Source organism: Ooceraea biroi, chromosome 4 (assembly GCF_003672135.1).
Source record: "Ooceraea biroi isolate clonal line C1 chromosome 4, Obir_v5.4, whole genome shotgun sequence".
NCBI classification, from domain to species: Eukaryota; Metazoa; Arthropoda; class Insecta; order Hymenoptera; family Formicidae; genus Ooceraea; species Ooceraea biroi.
Window position 1 is genome coordinate 15,304,194 of NC_039509.1, and position 18,848 is coordinate 15,323,041.

Here is an 18,848-nt window from a genome sequence, read left to right on the forward strand (position 1 = left end):
CTTCTCTTTCTTATCATTTTCTTTTCAAGGCACGACGAAAATGGAATATTGTATGTATAATAAAAGCACTTTGCTTCCACTGTTTTATAAGCTGCATTTGCATTTCAAAAGATTCCAACATGCGTTACGATAATGATATGCACCACTGCAAATGGGTAACAGACATTTGTTCCCAATATTTTACATGGTGCTAAGAATGTCTCCAGTTGTTCATGTGATTCTCACCTCTTCGTATCTTAAAGTGTTAAGTATAAGCAAGAGAAACAATTTTAAAGTAATAAGATTATAAAAAATAATTGGATCAAATACATTGAGATTATAATTTTAAAGAAAGTAGAAGAAATGTATACTATCTCGCATGTTGTAATAGCATGGCTCACTTTCGTTGTTCTCCCAAGCGTCAATGGCTTTGGATACAGTAAAAGAGGTATAAAAATCTTTAATAAGTTATTTCGTTAATTAACTTGACATTACAAAATTATAGGAAACCTTTTCTATCTTCCTTGATATTTTTGATTTGACATACTTTATTAATATAGAAAGTTACTTTTAAAAGAAGCAAACGTTTTAATGTATTTTATATCTAAATAGCTATGAGCTATGCTAACAGTAGCTTTGTTTTAGAACAGCACTTGTGGCCGCAGAAGCATAAATTATGTGCGGGAAAGCTGCAATCACCGGTGGCTATATCTACGTCCAAAGCGATTCCTCTACCACTTCCAGCGCTCGAAATGATCGGCTATCATGATTTTCTCCCGACGCCACAGATTTTGACAAATAATGGACAAACCGGTAAGTATTCTACGAAACTGATAAAACTAATAAAATTCTATGAAAATGATAAGTTTTTTAAAGTTGACTTTTTTCGTACTTTATTATAAGTTAAGCTTACCGTGAGCAAGAATGCGACACGGGAACGATTACCGTACATATTCGGTGCTACATTGAAACAAAATCAACATTATGAAATGGAACAACTGCACTTTCACTGGGGTATAAAAAATAATAGGGGTGCCGAACACGTATTAAATGGTGTGAGGTAATAATCATAAGAATTCGTATTTTAATAAATTAGAAACGAAATAAACAATTAATCTCTGCAGATATCCAATGGAAATGCATATTGTGCACCGCAATGTGGCATACTCGAATCTTTCACAGGCCACACAGCACGAGGATGGTGTGGTCGTGGTAGCCGTTTTTTTTCATGTAAATCAATAACTATTAAGTGATATCTTAAGAATTTTCAGAAAGTCAAGTAGAACTTTCTGATGCCACGATTTGTAAATTTGAAAAAACTTTAATCTCGATATTTGTGTATGCTTGTAGTTGCAAGATGAACACAACGAGTTCTTCCAGGCTCTCGCGAGCAAATTAGCAGGCGTGCAATGGGCGCGTACAGAGCTACCAGTCAATATGTCTATAACTCTAATGTCTCTGATACCATCAAACACTGATGTTTTTTACACTTACAAAGGATCTTTTACAACACCGCCTTGCAGTGAAGTAGTCACCTGGATAGTCTTTGCTACCCCAGTCCCGATATCTTTCCGTCAAGTACTTATATTTAATTGCACTTTACTAGGGATACATGTATAACTTTCTAGCGTTTTTTTGGAAGAGCTTTAATAATTTTACAGTTTTCGCTTGTCAAAATATTTCTATATTTTGATATTTCTCGATTATTTTATATACATCACTTTTTCGATACATACATATTCGATTATTCGAAAAATCGATCTATACTTTGAAACAATAAAATTATCGCCAAATCGGCTTTGCGACATTTCTGGATTACCGTTCAACCAGTGAATGTCGCGCACTGACTTATATAATAAATAATATAAATACAGGTATAAATAATAATATACATACGCGTATTATTATATAACAATAAGAAAAGTGAATATAAATGAACACAAATGCAAAATATCAATTTTACGTTGGAAATTTATGTATCCTTAACGTAACTCATTTCTCTTATCATAAAGTAATAAAATCTATCTATTATCTGTTTATTATTATCAGATGAACACGTTCCGGGTACTTTCAAATGGTGAGGAAACATTAGGAGACAATTTTAGGCGCCTACAAGATATCGGTCAACGTAAGATATATATTAGAAGATTATATTCAGCATTCTCGAACAAATACAATGATTCACGATTGAATTTGACAAATTTAAGTTGGTTTTGGTTGTAACATGTTTGATAAAGATAGGGTGAGCTCTATTTTTATCCATTATAGTTACAATAAAAATTACAAAAGTTATTGTTATTGCAAAAAAGGATATCTATAGTATTATCTTCTATTTAATCTTTGTATATTATTTAACAATAGTTGAATTTTTAATTTAGTTGCTTAATTCAATCGCTTCTTTCATTTATTCATCATGGATTGTATAATATATAATTGCTTGTAGAATATATAATAAATTATAGATAATTATTAATTTTTATACAAAATAATTTGCTAGATCATACGTGAAGTTTCTTGCACGCAGATATCCCTAATCGGACGATCATGAGCCACGCTAGTAAAGAAATAGCATTTTCATGCTGGCAAGGCCAACTTAGAAATTTTTCAATTGGCCATAGTACACCCTCCGACAAAATAATTACAGGTTCTCTCTTGTACATGTACAACAGCAACAAAATTAATGTACCCTGAAAGCATTACAAAATTTTATAGAAATCACAAATTATATTTTTTTAGATATCAAAGCTCTTGATCAGAAGCAACTGATATATTTTAGTAAGATACTTTGTTGAATCAGTGATCTACGTACGTTCAATATGCGAAAACCATAAGTTAACAATAACTGCTGTTTCATTAACCAGCTCTGCCGTTGATTTCCTACAAAAAGAGTTGCATACACAAGTTTTGCACGTGGCAATTTTTGCATATTAAGAAAAAAAAGGATATACTTACTGTTCTCATTTAAAATACTCTCTAATTGATTGCGTTTGCGTTGAAGCTTGGCATACTTGGCAAACTCGTCTACTATGGAGAGCTTTGACATTTCATCTTTCAATTTTTTCAGTTCAACCCATAATTCGACGTCGTATCTTTTGCGCGTATAAACATACCGTGAAATCTGTATTTTATAAAACAAATATTAAAACATGGAATGATAGACAGTTTTAAAGAGAATTGAGATGTATAAATCTTTTAAAATGCAAACACAAAAACTTTGTATTTTGATATAATACATATCAGCCTAATTATTTAAAAAATTTACAATTTAAGGAGATTACAATTGATTAGATGTCAACAATATTCTTCATGTAGAATTTTAATAACAAATGTAAATGTATCTATAAACGTTTAGACAATGAAAAACACTTTTAAGGATATTCACATATTGAATTAAAAACGGTGTCACATTGTCCAAGATGCAGCTCAGAGTGGACAGCACGAGTAAATTCATGTTGGACAATATTTAATAACCTAAATTCACACAAATGTTGACATTTATTTGATGCAACTGCAGTACCGGTTGTCGATTCAAGCTAGTCACGATGTATAAGAATATAGATGCGATGCACATAACCTGAATACGCCCCGGGTGATGCAATTTCATGTGCTGGGTATTTGTGACATCGTGTCAATCGTGTGTCAGTAGATAAGTCTGTCCACAGATTTATGATTATTGTTTACGAGAAATTCCGATTACCATAAATAATTAGCTGAAAAAGTAAAGTACGTATATTAATTATTTTATTCTACGATATTTTCACTATTGCATTGTAACCTCTAACTATATATAGAATGATCTATATTAATGATTTGTGCACGTTATCCAATGTACCAATTATACATAAAATAATAGATGCTAAATAATTTCAGTTAATTTTTCATATCATTGTTATTATTATTTTGTTACGGTAATGTTTCAGCATATTCTTTTTATATTTATATATTTTTATCATTTTATTTAGTAATATTATTAACTTTTTATGTTAGTCGGATAATAAATAGTAACATCTGTTTTAATATTCTATATATTCTCATTTGGACAATTATTATATCATTTCCATGGTTTTTTAAATTGTTAATTTATAATAAGAATATAAATGTTAAGCTACAAAGATCTAATACAGTTATTATATTATCCATTTATTATATTTCAAGTAAAAGTAAAATATGTTAGTTAATCTAGTAGTATGTTAACATGTTGCTCCAATAGCTGACAGGATTATGTAATTCATCTTTGTTGCAAATATTGTATTATATCCTATCATCATCTTTCACAGATGGTTGAAGATAAACCAACGACTAATCCTCAGACAGGGTAAAAATTGATACTTATCATTATTATCTGTTAATTGATCAGTTTAGCTAATAATTTTTATGAAGTGTCCATAGATTGAGGACAAATTTTATCTTACATTTTCTATTTTTAATAGTTTGAGTAATTACTTAAAATTACTTAATAACTTAAAATTAATACCTGTCATTTTCTTATGAAGAGATGAAATATCTAAAAAAGCACTTAAAAAGCAGCAAAAGGAGTTGGAGAAAGCTGCAAAGAAGGCGGAAAGAAAAGCTCAAACAGTAAGTTTTCACATAATCATATAATAATTATCATGTAACAAGTTTTAGCTAAGGGGAATAAATTTTTGCTAATTAGATATATTTTATTTAAAAAGTAAAATAAACACGTAATAAATATACCATGTTTGTATATTACACCTAGCAGTCACAGCAACAATCAACAGGTGAAACTGAAGATGTTTCTATTGGCAAGTACGGACAGATGGACATGATTCAGAGTAAGGAGAAATATGAAAACAGAAAGTTTACTATGATCAAAGATTTAGATGAGAGTATGGAGAATCAGACAGTCTGGTTAAGAGGTCGTTTACACACGAGTCGCGCAAAGGGTAAATAATACATAATCTCTAGATTATGCACTAGAAAATATTTTTTAATTAATTCTAAGTAAACCAAATTTTTTCTTGCAATTGTTACAGGCAAACAATGCTTTATTGTATTGAGACAACAATCGTACACGGTGCAGGGATTAGCTGCCGTGAATGAAGAGATTAGCAAGCAAATGATTAAATTCATATCCAAGTAAGTTCTAAAGATTTCTTTAAAGTTAATTAGAATTGTATGTTATTTATGGCTGAAATTAACGGTATTACTTATTTTGCCGTATTTAGCATCACGAAAGAGTCTATAATTGACGTAAAAGCTACAGTGAAATCTGTGCCATCGGAAATTGAATCGTGCTCGCAGCGAAACGTCGAAGTTCATTTGGAGGAGGTTTTCGTGGTAAGCGCGGCAAAGCCGCAGCTTCCTCTGCAAATAGAAGATGCCGCGAGGCCCGTCGGCGAAGCGGATGAAACGGCGTTGAATATTCGAGTGAACCAGGACACCAGACTGGATAACAGAGTACTGGATTTACGTACGCCAGCTAATCAGGCAATCTTCAGAGTGGAAGCTGGCGTTTGCAAGCTCTTTAGAGACATCCTGACGAAGAAAGTGAGTCCAACAGTCTGTTAACAATGTAACAGACTGAGTTAATTTTTTTCTTAGAACATGTTTCTTAAAACGTTTCATCTCAATTTGATTTTTTTCAGGGCTTTGTCGAAATCCATACCCCCAAAATTATCTCCGCAGCTAGTGAGGGCGGTGCGAATGTATTCACAGTGTCTTATTTCAAAGGCAATGCTTACTTGGCGCAATCACCACAGTTATACAAACAGATGGCGATCGCCGCTGACTTCGACAAGGTGTTCACTGTCGGAGCAGGTAAATCAAATATTTAATTGAAACAAGAATATTACATTATATATTATACAATATAAAGAGTCCCATTTTCTATTGTATCTCTTCAAGTTTTTGAAAACTACAAATCTTGACGTTAAGGAAAACTTGACTATAAATTGATGAAAGAACCTCTGTTATCGAGAGATGATACATTAACTCTTCAAACATTAAATTTTTGACAATATTTTATTGCGAATATTATGATCAGTTTTTAGAGCAGAAGATTCCAATACGCACAGGCATCTGACAGAGTTCGTGGGTCTTGATCTGGAAATGGCTTTCAAATACCATTATCATGAGGTAGTAGACACCATTGGGCAATTGTTCACCGAGTTATTTAAAGGTCTACGTGATATGTCAGTATCTATTATTTCTTATTTTTTAAATACATAACCGTTTTCAAGCACGATATTAATTTCTTGCGGATTTTTGTAGCTACGCGGATGATATTAAAGCAGTCAGCCAACAGTACCCAGTGGAGCCATTCAAGTTTCTCGAGCCGGCCTTGAGACTGGAGTTTCCACAGGCAATTGAGTTATTGGCAGAAGCAGGTGTCACTCTTGGCGAAGAGGATGATTTATCAACACCGGATGAGAAACTCTTAGGAAAACTTGTCAAAGCCAAGGTAGGTTGCCGGTAAAGAATTTCAAGACAAGCTGAATTCAAATATAACAAGAAGTAGGAAGCTGTTATTGCATATTATAATGATATTACAGTGAGTTTGTGAAATGAAGCGTAAAGGTCTGCTTAGTGAGACGTTCTAATTAATTCAGCATGTTCATAATATATAATTGTTTGGTTAGTAATTTGTTTTGAGCGCTTTAAATGTTTTGCACTCACGTACATGTTATTTTCAGTACGATACGGACTTTTACATTTTGGACAAGTATCCTCTTGCAATAAGGCCTTTTTACACCATGCCGGATCCAAATAATCCTGTAAAGTATTTTTACCGTATGTTAGCCATGTAATACTCGATATTCTTCAATAATTAATCATTGATTTTGCATTTGTAGAAAGCATCTAACTCATACGATATGTTTATGCGAGGAGAAGAGATCATATCTGGCGCACAACGTATTCACGATCCGGACTTTCTCACTGAACGTGCCAAACATCACGAAATTGGTAAATGAACTTATATAAATTCTTATATACAGGGTGTTTCCTCTAACTGTAGCACTTAGAATATCTCTGCTTCCTTTGATGATATGAAAAAAGTCAAAGGACGAAAATTGTTCGATTCAAAGAGACTAGTACTCTGGTAAGAAAATTATTTTTTTAATGTGACCTTTCACAAGATACCAAGGTCATGAACATTTTTTTAATGAGATGGTATATTTTCCTTAACGAAATGATGTAGCTTGTAAAAAAACAAATTCAACCATACAGAATATGTTGACCTTCAAATGACTTTGAACCACAAAAATCACGTTTAGGAAAAGAAACTCTATTGTATGTATAACTACAAAGATATACCTTTTTTTACAGATGTTCGAAATGATCACCGTTTACTTCTATACACTTTCGAATTCGATGAATAAACGATTGTTTTACGTTCTTGAGATATTCCGGAGTAATTGCGGTGCACGCACGCTGAATTCTTTCTCGCATATCTTCGGGTGTTGTCGGAATATCGCGATAAACTTCATTTGCACGGAACATACGCAACGAATCATTTCCTGATCGCTGGATTGGACGTGGTGGAAGAATTTCTTGGCCGGCTCGATCACCAGATCTTACGCCTCTTGATTTTTTTCTTTGGGGACACCTAAACATGAAGTTTATCGCGATATTCCGACAACACCTGAAGATATGCGAGAAAGAATTCAGCGTGCGTGCACCGCAATTACTCCGGAATATCTCAAGAACGTAAAACAATCGTTTATTCATCGAATTCGAAAGTGTATGGAAGTAAACGGTGATCATTTCGAACATCTGTAAAAAGGTATATCTTTGTAGTTATACATACAATAAATAGAGTTTCTTTTCCTAAACGTGATTTTTGTGGTTCAAAGTCATTTGAAGGTCAACATATTCTGTATGGTTGAATTTGTTTTTTTACAAGCTACATCATTTCGTTAAGGAAAATATACCATCTCATTAAAAAAAATGTTCATGACCTTGATATCTTGTGAAAAGTCACATTAAAAAAAATAATGTTCTTACCAGAGTACTAGTCACTTTGAATCGAACAATTTTCGTCCTTTGACTTTTTTCATATCATCAAAGGAAGCAGAGATATTCTAAGTGCTACAGTTAGAGGAAACACCCTGTATATATATATATATAATATAATAACATTACTTTTGTTCTAGATATTGAAAAAATTAAATCGTACATCGATGCCTTCAGATACGGTTGTCCACCGCATGCTGGCGGCGGCATAGGCCTGGAGCGCGTGGTGATGCTGTATCTCGGTTTGGATAATATTCGCAAAGTATCTATGTTCCCACGCGATCCTAAGCGCCTCACTCCTTAAGGTGCTTCATTTTAATATATCATATTAATATATATTTAATACATATATATTGATATTGTCACATACTGCAAGAAAGTAAATAAAAATCCTCCATTTGAAACATATACACTTTGTATATTTTTAATACATTTCTTAATCTTTCTCTGTTATTACGTGTCGAACTAATTGGAATTATAAAAATTTGTAAGATTCAGTAACTCTACCACAGTATACAGTAGCGCAACTCTGTGTCGGCACCTTTGATGTGTATGTGCTCAAAATGGAGTGCGCATGCGCGAAGTCAGCGAGTAACTGTCTCTGTCTACACTGTCTCTCGCTCGCTCACTCTTTCAGTATTTGAATGGTCGTGAAAACATATATGTTTTTATTGACGAATTTGAGTACAGAGTTAACTTACAAAGTAGTGTTGTGTAGTGAAAGTGAAGTAGAAGTGAAAAAGATAGTGGAAAGCTGATTGAAGCGTATTATCCTTAGAGGAAATAGTTAACCTATATAAATATTTATATAGCTTTTCTATTTTCTCGTAGGAAGCACTTTGATCTTAGCTTTCTGTTTCAGATATATTGCTGGTGTTGTTAAATACCACAAAAATGAATAGAGAAGGAAAGCAATGGTGTGCTGTGCCAAAATGTATGAACATTAGTGTGGAAAAACGACATTTTTTTAGATTTCCTAAGGAACATGATAGGTATAATGTACTTTTCTTATAATTTATAAAAAATGTATTTTTTAATAATTACCTACTTTTATTCTTGTATAAATATTATATGTAAAGTTTTTAAAATTAATGTATAAAGTATTAATATATACATTTTTAATATTATTAATTGTTATTACATATACAGATGGTTGCAATGGATAAGAGCAGCCAATAGGCTTGATTTGGAACAAAAAGGTCCACATTATGCTTATAATAATTGTACCTTATGTCACCTGCACTTTGAAGAAAAGTGGTTTAGAAGAAAGACCACACTTTGCGTACATCCAAATGCAGTTCCGACTTTATTTTTTGGTTTTGAGTAAGTTTTTATTTATAATTGTCTTTATTTTTTATTAGCAGTTTAGTTTTAATAATAGATAATATATTGAAACATCAAATAATTGTAGTAATGTTTCAATGAAGCAAAAGCCAGTACAAAAATTAATAAGCTATTTTTTATTATAAGAATAATTTTTAAACTTACGAAATTTACTACGTATCAATGTTTTTAGAAATACAGGAGCAGAGGTAGAAATTCTGGAAGTCGAAGTACAAGCAGAAGCAGAAATGCAAAGAGAACACCGAATGTGAACTTACATTCCATTTAACATGCACATGATCTTTTGTCATAATGAAAAAAGATTTCTCAATGCAAAAATATAGGCGTAGCACGGACAAAACGGCGGCCTGGCCGCTCTCAGGTTCCTCTCTGATAATATATTACAATATAGTATATATTATATTATATTTGTTAATGTATTACATTTTTTGTTTCGTCTGTCTATTCAACCTTATTTATATTAGCAACAAGATTTAGCAACAACTTGAAAAAAAGAGAAAGAACAAAGCGAAGGAGAGAAAGTGAGATGAAAGTTCAAATGGCAGTACTGTATTTCACTCGACGACTTCGCGCATGCGCACTCTACTTCGGGCGTCAAATTTCAGCCAGTTGCGCTACTGTATATACTGTGACTCTACTGTCGACCAGAACTTCAACAATTTTACCGAACGCTACGAGGTTCTACCAGAGAGAAGCCTGAGAGCGGTCACGCACGCGTTTTAACCGTAACGCCTCAAACGTGGACATGTGCGTTCCACTTGACGCTCCCAACGCTCGCGGCCTCCTTCTATCTTTATTCAATATTCAGTGAGCAATAAAGACAGAATCACTTCAATCACTTCAATGTCCACGTTTGAGGCGTTAACCTTCGGCAGACCAGCGCGACGCGGTTCGCGATGCGCGATACGCGACGTGCGATATCCAATGAGCGTACAGCTTTTCCATAAACACTGTACGCTCATTGGATATCGCATATCGCACGTCGCGTGTCGCGTCGCGCTGGTGTGCCGGAGGCATTACAGTTAAGGGGAAGCTGGAGTTGCTAGTGAACTATTTTTTCACTATAGCGATGGTAATTGCAGTTTCGAAAATTCTCTTTATTGCTTGTGCGGAATAAAAAATCCTTTTCCACAAACGAAGTACAGATAGAAAGAAAGTCCGCTCTACAGGACTTTATATTCAAAATGGAAAAAAGTTAGAAAAGACAAATGCAAGTTTTTAACTTTTTTCCATTTTGAATATAAAGTCCTGTAGAGCGGGCTTTCTTTCTATCTATACTTCGTTTGTGGAAAAGGATTTTTTATTCCGCGCAAGCAATAAAGAGAACTTTCGAAACTGCAATTACCATCGCTATAGTGAAAAAATAGTTCGCTAGCAACTCCAGCATCCCTTAAACTGCGAGCGTGACCGCTCAGGCTTCTCTCTGGTTCTACATGATTCAAGAGTGAATGCAGGTGGCGCTGCGAGCTTCGACAATTCCACGAGAGTCCCTAGACCGCCGGCGTGGCCGTTCTCGTACGCGTCACAGCCGCGTCAGCGCTCGGTGGGCGGGCGCAGATACGGTACGGTTCCACGAGGGCGCGCAGTGCTTGCCGCGTCGCTGGCAGGGTCGTTCGCGCGTCGTGTCGTATCGGCGTCTGGTTCATCGCTGCTGCTGTCGTCGTCGTCGTCATCGCCGTCTGTACATCGTCTCCCACGCGTCTCTAAATACAGAAAGGTAGAAGGAGTGTCGGGGGCTGCCACGAGCACGCACGTCACCCGTGAATCACGTCGCACGCTGCCATGGATCACGTCGGCTTGCTGCTACAGCACTCGCAATACGTGTACGCGATTCCCGTGGGCATCGTGGTGATCCTCGCCGTTCTCGTGTTCGCCTGCGGCTTCAAGCAGGCCGAACAGCCGCCGTTCGCCCAGCTCTCCGCGGTTTCCGACGTGGACCGGAAGCTAGCCAAGAAGCGCGGCAAGATCCGTGAGAAGGTTAGTGAAACGTCATCGGCGCGACGCGCGACCCTTCTTCTTCCTGTCTCTTCTTCCCTCGGTACTTCCGTGCCCTTTCACCCCGGCAGACACGTCACGATTGGCGCGCCATATGGTGGCACGTCCGTGGGCGCGTTTGTGATGCGCACACACACGCGCGCCCGCTAATCAGCTGGTCCCTCCGAGAGGGTGGCTCGCGAGATGGCTGCTTCCCTTTCCTCCCCGCGGCGTGACGTGTTGCGCCCTAACGGGATAACGTTTTCTCCGTCAGCATCGCTCGCTCGGCATTTTCGTGCTCGTGTTCCCGTAATATCGTGTTTTGCCGCGAATTACGAAACGCCAAACGGACTCGTTCTTTTTACGGGATTTCTATACGTCTTTCATTTTCTCTCTCTTTTTCACGTTCGATCACGTTCGACTTAATTACAGACTAAATATTCGTATACAATTTTGAAATTTAATATAATTATTATATTAATCAGATAAAAGTTAAGGTATGTTTAAATGTGCTTGGCAAGATTTAATGAGCATATCTAGTGAACTTGTGAGGCAAGGTTCAGGAGAGCTCTGTTCAATTTAGTTTTCTGTGAGAAAGATTTATCAATTTTGAATTTAGTTGAATATTAAGTAATTACTTGCAAACAGTCGTCAAACAGTTCTTTTATGTTTTATCGCAGAAAGCTACTAATGGACAAGTCAATTCTGAGAAAACAAGTCCAGTTAAGAAGACATTAGCTGCGAAAACAGAAGCATCAAAGAAAACCAATGCAAAAGGGGATGACGTTGACGGCAAGTTGAAGGAGAATAAGCAGGATGACAAGGCTGCTGTGACCAAAAAGGAAAAGGAGCAATCCTCGACTAAGACTAGTAAAGAGAACAAGATGGAACAGGTGAAGAACAAGAAAAATTTAAAGAATTTGTACCAAGAAAAGCCAGTGGACTTTGATGATGGTTTGTTCATTTACATCAGCATAAGAGGATAAGACTTGCACTTTACATAACATTGTATTGAACATTGTTATTAACTATTTGTGTCAATGTTGTAATTGATAACAGGAGACTGGGAACAAGCTTATTCACGCAAGGATAAGAAGAACAAGAAGAAGGAAGAAGAATCCCCTTCGAAGAAGAATAAAAAAGCACCTAAGAAGGCTGATCTGATTAACGAAGCCAAGCAGAAGGAACAAGAGAAGCCTGAAATCATCAAAGATAAGACCGCCAAAGAAACGGAAAATAAGGAGCTGAAGGAAAAAGAGAAGAAAGAGGTGATCCTCGCGCCTCTCTCCAATGAGGAGGTAGATGAAGCAAAGGAAGCGCAGAAAGAACAAAACAAGGTATTTATACTTTATGTATTCACACTTATTTTTATTAATTTTATATATTCAATAATTACTTATAAATAAATTATGCTAAATGTTGTATCGTGTCTGTAGGAGAAACTCGAGAAAGTCGAGAAGGAGGAGAAAAAATCAAAGTCGAAGAAGAACAAGAAACCTTCTGAAAGTGAGAACACGCCCGCTTCGGTGCCTTCTACACCAAAGTCGGATAACAAGCCCGTCGCGGCAGAACCGCAGAAAGAAGCAGCTAAAGAAGTGGAGAAGGCGGCTAACAATAACGCGGAGGAAAATAAAATAGAGGAGACTAAAGAAGAGAAGGCCGCTGTGTTCGACGAGTTAGGAGGTTCGTTGCACCGATAATATTTGCATTGCGGAAGATTGCAATACCTTAATGTGCTTCTCGTAATCGTGTTCCAGACGTCTGGACAGAAGCGAAGCCCCAGAAGAAGAGTAAAAAAAAGGCTCGCAGGGATAACTGAGGATGATTACGCGTAACGCTAGCGCTGTTGTCCCTCGCGGACGGGAATAGAGTGAGAATCCTCGAATCCGAGGTCCGAAGGATGTTTGTCGCTCTCGACGAATCAGGTGTGTTTCAAGTGACTTACTGATCGCGACCGCCTGACCAAATCGTTCCTTTCCCTTGTACATAATACCAGTTGTACTAGGTTGTTCAATTGATTACGATTCCTTAGCTACGACTTGAGAATCGACGTGAGAGCGGTGCATATAGAACGAAGAATTTTGTATGTCTTTCCTCGTATCTCTCGGTCTGTTACTTTGCATTTAACGAGAGTGGCGTAAGTCGTAGCTCTCGCGCTACTAGACGATTCTTGTACGCATATTGGGTTTCTTATTAGGTACGTTTATGGATGTCTATAAAATAGTGCGTTATTTCATTTATGTATGTAAAAGATACTACGTAGAGTGGATTTGCATCGCAAAGTTCTTCAACGACTAGGAATGGTACTTATGCCATTTATATCCCTTTCGTCGCGTGATCTTACGAAGGCTACTCTGTACAGTCATATTATTCCTATATTAAGGTGAAACAACAGTCGTGTACGCATTGTCATCTCGTTGTTACTTAAATGCCGGTTCCAATCTCATTGATACGTCTCATATTACATTGTATGCGTGTCGAACGGTTTAAAAAACATATAGAAAGTACGTGTCGTGCATATTTCACCATGATGTTTATAATGCGAGTTATGGGGACAATCTTTTGAAAAGCGGTAGACTCATTGCTGATATATCGAGCCGATGAAATAATATATCATATTTTTCTACGTAATTAGCCGTTAGTTAGACAAATTATTTTCCGCCTCTGAGGAATTTCTCTTACAGCAATTAACATATTCTTATACGTTTGAGATGTGTCAGTAATATGAGTTTCGTGGAGCGTCATAGAAAAATATCGCATAGATAGAATGGCGGTGGCGATAGAAGATTATATCTGTGTGGTAACACGGACAATGAATGATCTATGCTGATGCGTGATGTCTGCAATAGACACACACACATGTACATATATAAATGTTGAAACTGACAGATGAAAGCTGTATGTTATCTTGCGATGATTCACAGATAATGATCTGTTAATTAATTGATGTGTGTCATTTCACATTTCTGAAAACTTAACGAGGACCCCTCGGGCGAAAGAAAATTTATTTGAGAGAAAGCAAGTAGATATAATATTTTTGCAACGTATAGGTGTGTACATATGTATACTGTTACGAATAGCGTTAGAAAGAGACACTGATTTCTCGAATTAAGATTTTAATAACGAGAAAAATGTATATTTTTATTTTTATTATATACAATATTTTCATCACATATAAAAACTGACAATTTTATTTGTTTAAGCATTTTGCAATGCTGATATGCATATTGCTTTCGTACACCTTTGACCATGCCTTTACCACAATTTAATTAAGACACTGGAAACGCTGTGGTAATATCACAGCTATGGTAATCATAATTAACAATAGATGATTTCATCTTTTGTTTTTTTTTGCGAAAGAAGTGTAAAGACAGGAGAAAACGGGAACGATTAGAATGATATTTTTATATTGACTGACTTTTGCATCCTGTTGTATCAGGTGTTTCTTTACACAACTCTTTTAGATGTTCTATCAAACGTAGACATTTTGCATAATTGAGTAATATCAATCAAGTCGATCAGAACTATCATTTCATCAAAACTAATGTTTTCATCCAGCCATTCATCTCACATCATAAAGATAGATGATAGTTAATTCTTTTAATAATGCGCTAAAAAGTGAAAGGACTTTATGTATCTTACATATTTTATTAATATTGCCCATTAGAGCGCCGTTATCCCGTATCGCTATCAAGTGCTAAGCTCTGATGAGATTAGCGCTGCGTAAGAGTGTTATGCATTGGGGATATGAGAGAGAGCTGATCGAGATTACATTTCTCTCAGAATGTTCTAGCTTATATTTTACTAGAAAATGTGTGTGTGAGAAATGACATTATATAAATATACATATTATATATATACACATAAAAGAAAAGATTATATATTCGCAAGAGTGACTTGACATAAATGAAGGTTGCTATCGTTGCTATAGGATATACTTTACAACCACGTTTATTCTAAATGATTTACGAATCAAGAGCTATCCATTAACGCGTAAAATTATTATAACGATAGTTTTAAGAGGAAGAACGCGCGCGAATGAGAGAGAGAGAGAGAGAGAGAGAGAGAGAGAGAGAGTGAGGATGTATAATTATATATAAGTTGTGAGCATTGTTTGAATGCTGCGAGCTAACGTTCAATCATTCATACGTTTCTACGTGTGGAAGAGAGAAATCTTGGAGAGAAGTATCTATTCCGTTCGGATATGGCCGTTCGTATTTTGTACATGCTCTGGATATTGATGTATTCTTTATATAAGTATGCATACATGCACATTACGATGATTGTTATATATATATATATATATATATATATATATATTATAAGGCTCTGACATTACGTGCAAATCCGGGAAGATGTCAGATTATAGTTATATAGAATTACAAAAGGGCGAAAAAGAGGGGGAAAAAAATAGAAGTCATTCATTCAGTTTAAATTATACATCCATCGGAACGAAATTCAAAGAACGATTGTTACGCGCAAATCGAGTCACTCGCGTCAGCTGTATGCGTACTGTGCCAAAAAGTATCGTCTCTCTTTTAAATCAGCTTCGAATCTAAACTTCGTAATGTATAAACCAAGTGATGCTATATTGTATGTTCTACTACATTACGGCCACTCCGTACGTTCATGTCTTTCATCGATGCCTGCAAGGCACGCGAATTTTCTCTCACATCGTATTACGCATCGTCTATCCTTTTACGACATTACGATTACTTCCCCATGGGAATTCAATGTTAATTCCGTCGTCGGTTAGTCAGCGTCAATGCGATTACCTGAATAGCTAATTTAGTGTACGCGATAGAGCCAAATTTTTTCTACCTTCTGTGAAATCGTTTCCTTTGATTTGTGTCCCTGTGCATTGCAGGGCGACGGGACGGGTGTACGCGATTGTCGTACACAGCAAAGAGTGATAGGTAAGAATATCATGAGCAGTGTCGAATCCATTGAAATGTAAAACTGAGAAATAGCATTAAAAAAATAGCCACTTAAATAGAATATTAACGATAATAGTACGGTTATTTATCGTATTTCTTTTGGCATTTAATTTAATTTACATTGCAATCTGTAGCCGAAATAAGTGCGAGTCAAATTTTGATTTGACGCTAGTGAAAATTTTCCTTAAACAAAACAGTAAGACTCGCATAGAGCTTCGAGAGTGACTCGACACTGTTCGTAATGATCCAGCTGTTAGTTTAATGAGCTAGTTAACGGAGTACTTAACGCTTATGCGAGGAGAAAATGAAGAGAAAAGGAGCGTGGAAACGGCTTTCGAATTGCACGCTGACGAGATAATGTATTAGGGAGATTAGCATATTTTTCTAAGTACTGTTTCGAGTAGAGACTAACATTGTCCACGTGGCATGGTATACGCAGGCATACGGAGTACAGCCGAACTTGTGCGGATCATGCATCATGTATTCCAACTACCACGTGTACCTATTTCACGTGTATTAGATGTAAACGGCCGCGCCTTGTAAGATTCTGCTGAAGATACGCGGTACCGAAGCTGGGGCAGGAACTGTTTTTCCTGTTGCGAAATCGGCGGAGATCTTCGAGCAAGAATCGACTGAACGAGGACTGAGCAGAGAGAGAGAGAGAGAGAAAGAAAGAGAAGGAGCGGGAGGAAGCGAGTGCGAGAAGAGGAGAACTGACTGCAAGATCGAAGAATTATATCGCCGTTGTAGATATATACATATACAGGAGGGTGATTCGTATAAAGTGACCGATTTAATTATTAGTGAAATTTGAAGACATATGAAAAAAGAGTTTATACCGATATGTTCAGTACAAAGGGGGACACCATATAACGGACACGATTATTTTATGAGTGGAGGCGTTGAGGACATTTCAAAGTCAACTTCTTTTTTTTAATGGGATGCTGTATTTTTTATTTTATAGGATAGTAGCCCTTTTTAATATAAATTCAATGATACATTACATAAAAACATTCAAGGCCAAAAATACATGATAAAATAAAATTCAAATGTATGATCTGTATATCCGTCTGTCGTTCGCTTTGGCTCTCAGTATGTCTAGGTCTATGTTTATGAGCTGTGTTTTCTTTGGAAACTGCTATCATAATGTTATTATTACGAAGATTGTAAGGACAAGTGATGCTTACAAACGTCGTGAGTGCCAAAGCGAACGCAGCCTTGGTATGAGATTAGTCGTAGCACTGAACGTAATGGCTAATTACAATAATTCACAAATTGTAGACATTTTGATAACTTTTGGTGAATGTGGAAAAAATGCAGCTGAAACTGCAAGAGTATTAAATGAACGATATCCAGATCGACATAGACATAGTGACCGTTCAATATTACGGATTATATCACGAGCAAGACAATTCATCTGTGTCGTCGAGTTCAAGGTCAAAACTTTGAACATTTATTGTGAAGAACAGAAATACAGATCATACATTTGAATTTTATTTTATCATGTATTTTTGGCCTTGATTGACCTTGAATGTTTTTATGTAATGTATCATTGAATTTATATTAAAAAGGGCTACTATCCTATAAAATAAAAAATACAGCATCCCATTAAAAAAAAGAAGTTGACTTTGAAATGTCTCAACGCCTCCACTCATAAAATAATCGTATCCGTTATATGGTGTCCCCTTTTGTACTGAACATATCGGTATAAACTCTTTTTTCATATGTCTTCAAATTTCACTAATAATTAAATCGGTCACTTTATACGAATCACCCTGTATATTAATGCGCGATGTTCTCTTATTGAATGTGCAATGTCGCGTTACGGTTGTCATCAGGTCTCTGCAGGGTAATGATTAGACTCTCGGTGCTTCTCCAGAAAATGATAAGATAGTCGATCAGCGTCCGACTAGATGCACGCGTATTCGCTCATTCTGAGAATTGAGTACCGGCCAGATTTAAACGGGACGGGGATGTCGCATGCGATTTCTCATGCCTTCGAAACGTATGTACCGTCAGTGTGCTTCAGTCGTATGTCCACACGTGTGCTGCACATTTTCCATAAACTCGGTTAACAAATAATTTCTTATCACGGTCTGTGAGCGTTAACATCTTGTGACTATCCGATTCGTACATCGAAATAACTACAGCGCAATTATGATGGCCTACTTGAGACGGTTGACTTGATGTAACTGTAGTTTTTTGACTGTACGGTACATGCGAGAACTCTGGTCGCATGTTTGAGATATCGACTGTAACGTAGAGATAAGATAAGGAAAAGGACAAGAGGAGGAGAGACAGAGAGAGTACATGAAAGTGCGATTCGATGGTGTGAGTTATAAATGTATGGCATAGTTGTGCATATAATTTATTTTGTTCATCGAACGACTATTGCGACCACGACGGGTGTGCGTGATAAAATAATATTAAAATTCATGATATATATATACACACACACACACACACATGCACATACGTCATGTGAAATGTGCGTGTATTCCGATTAACTTAAAATCTTATCGTTAGCTTGTACGTGAGCGTTAGCGTTAAGGCAAACCAAGATGACACGAGTGCGAGACACTCGCACTCGAGAAATCGAGTTGGAGAAAGACATAAAACTGATACGAGAAATATTCT

General features: G+C 36.2%; 4 protein-coding genes across 7 annotated transcripts; 3 read left to right on the forward strand and 1 right to left on the reverse strand.

The window, feature by feature from the left end:
- The first annotated feature begins 64 nt into the window (after window positions 1-64).
- On the forward strand, window positions 65-2,281 carry LOC105284358 (carbonic anhydrase 9). Its single transcript, XM_011347769.3, has 6 exons — window positions 65-427; window positions 625-792; window positions 883-1,039; window positions 1,104-1,209; window positions 1,330-1,557; window positions 2,029-2,281. The coding sequence occupies exons 1-6, from the start codon at window positions 343-345 to the stop codon at window positions 2,200-2,202; spliced, it is 918 nt and encodes a 305-aa protein (XP_011346071.2). The 5' UTR covers window positions 65-342; the 3' UTR covers window positions 2,203-2,281.
- Window positions 1,641-3,642, reverse strand: LOC105284346 (tail-anchored protein insertion receptor WRB). 2 transcript variants are annotated; one of them, XM_011347759.3, is made up of 5 exons: window positions 3,554-3,642; window positions 2,932-3,097; window positions 2,789-2,856; window positions 2,484-2,666; window positions 1,641-2,088 (listed from the first exon to the last, which is right to left on the reverse strand). In XM_011347759.3, the coding sequence occupies exons 1-5, from the start codon at window positions 3,581-3,583 to the stop codon at window positions 2,068-2,070; spliced, it is 468 nt and encodes a 155-aa protein (XP_011346061.1). In that variant the 5' UTR covers window positions 3,584-3,642; the 3' UTR covers window positions 1,641-2,067. The 2 variants fall into 2 exon arrangements, with proteins under 2 accessions (XP_011346061.1, XP_011346052.1); XM_011347750.3 differs by lacking the exon at window positions 3,554-3,642 and adding an exon at window positions 3,362-3,526.
- LOC105284338 (aspartate--tRNA ligase, cytoplasmic) lies at window positions 3,563-9,807 on the forward strand. Of its 3 annotated transcripts, none has more exons than XM_026968796.1 (14): window positions 3,563-3,702; window positions 4,257-4,294; window positions 4,473-4,557; window positions 4,700-4,886; window positions 4,977-5,079; window positions 5,169-5,490; window positions 5,589-5,760; window positions 5,987-6,134; window positions 6,214-6,403; window positions 6,636-6,716; window positions 6,795-6,906; window positions 8,097-8,948; window positions 9,106-9,279; window positions 9,473-9,807. In XM_026968796.1, exons 2-12 carry the CDS (start codon window positions 4,257-4,259, stop codon window positions 8,258-8,260), a joined length of 1,602 nt encoding a protein of 533 aa, XP_026824597.1. In that variant the 5' UTR covers window positions 3,563-3,702; the 3' UTR covers window positions 8,261-8,948; window positions 9,106-9,279; window positions 9,473-9,807. The 3 variants fall into 3 exon arrangements, with proteins under 3 accessions (XP_026824597.1, XP_026824598.1, XP_026824599.1); XM_026968797.1 differs by having other exon boundaries at window positions 4,703-4,886; XM_026968798.1 differs by lacking the exons at window positions 9,106-9,279; window positions 9,473-9,807 and having other exon boundaries at window positions 8,134-8,218.
- Window positions 9,808-10,849: 1,042 nt separating this feature from the next.
- LOC105284366 (protein PXR1) lies at window positions 10,850-16,865 on the forward strand. Its single transcript, XM_011347778.3, has 5 exons — window positions 10,850-11,277; window positions 11,955-12,228; window positions 12,334-12,611; window positions 12,711-12,957; window positions 13,032-16,865. The coding sequence occupies exons 1-5, from the start codon at window positions 11,083-11,085 to the stop codon at window positions 13,091-13,093; spliced, it is 1,056 nt and encodes a 351-aa protein (XP_011346080.1). The 5' UTR covers window positions 10,850-11,082; the 3' UTR covers window positions 13,094-16,865.
- The last annotated feature ends 1,983 nt before the right edge of the window (window positions 16,866-18,848 follow it).

Excerpts from the sequence above, each read along its gene's own strand:
- LOC105284366 (XM_011347778.3), top strand. The coding sequence starts at position 11,083 with ATGGATCACGTCGGCTTGCTGCTACAGCACTCGCAATACGTGTACGCG. Across the intron at positions 11,278-11,954 it reads GCGGCAAGATCCGTGAGAAG|AAAGCTACTAATGGACAAGT; the intron begins GTTAGTGAAACG and ends GTTTTATCGCAG. Across the intron at positions 12,958-13,031 it reads TGTGTTCGACGAGTTAGGAG|ACGTCTGGACAGAAGCGAAG; the intron begins GTTCGTTGCACC and ends ATCGTGTTCCAG.
- LOC105284358 (XM_011347769.3), top strand. The coding sequence starts at position 343 with ATGTATACTATCTCGCATGTTGTAATAGCATGGCTCACTTTCGTTGTT. Across the intron at positions 428-624 it reads CTTTGGATACAGTAAAAGAG|AACAGCACTTGTGGCCGCAG; the intron begins GTATAAAAATCT and ends GCTTTGTTTTAG. Across the intron at positions 1,558-2,028 it reads TCCCGATATCTTTCCGTCAA|ATGAACACGTTCCGGGTACT; the intron begins GTACTTATATTT and ends TATTATTATCAG.
- LOC105284338 (XM_026968796.1), top strand. The coding sequence starts at position 4,257 with ATGGTTGAAGATAAACCAACGACTAATCCTCAGACAGG. Across the intron at positions 6,404-6,635 it reads GAAAACTTGTCAAAGCCAAG|TACGATACGGACTTTTACAT; the intron begins GTAGGTTGCCGG and ends TGTTATTTTCAG. Across the intron at positions 6,717-6,794 it reads TGCCGGATCCAAATAATCCT|AAAGCATCTAACTCATACGA; the intron begins GTAAAGTATTTT and ends TTGCATTTGTAG.
- LOC105284346 (XM_011347750.3), bottom strand. The coding sequence starts at position 3,430 with ATGAATTTACTCGTGCTGTCCACTCTGAGCTGCATCTTGGACAATGTG. Across the intron at positions 3,098-3,361 it reads CACCGTTTTTAATTCAATAT|ATTTCACGGTATGTTTATAC; the intron begins GTGAATATCCTT and ends TATAAAATACAG. Across the intron at positions 2,667-2,788 it reads ATGGTTTTCGCATATTGAAC|GGTACATTAATTTTGTTGCT; the intron begins GTACGTAGATCA and ends TAATGCTTTCAG.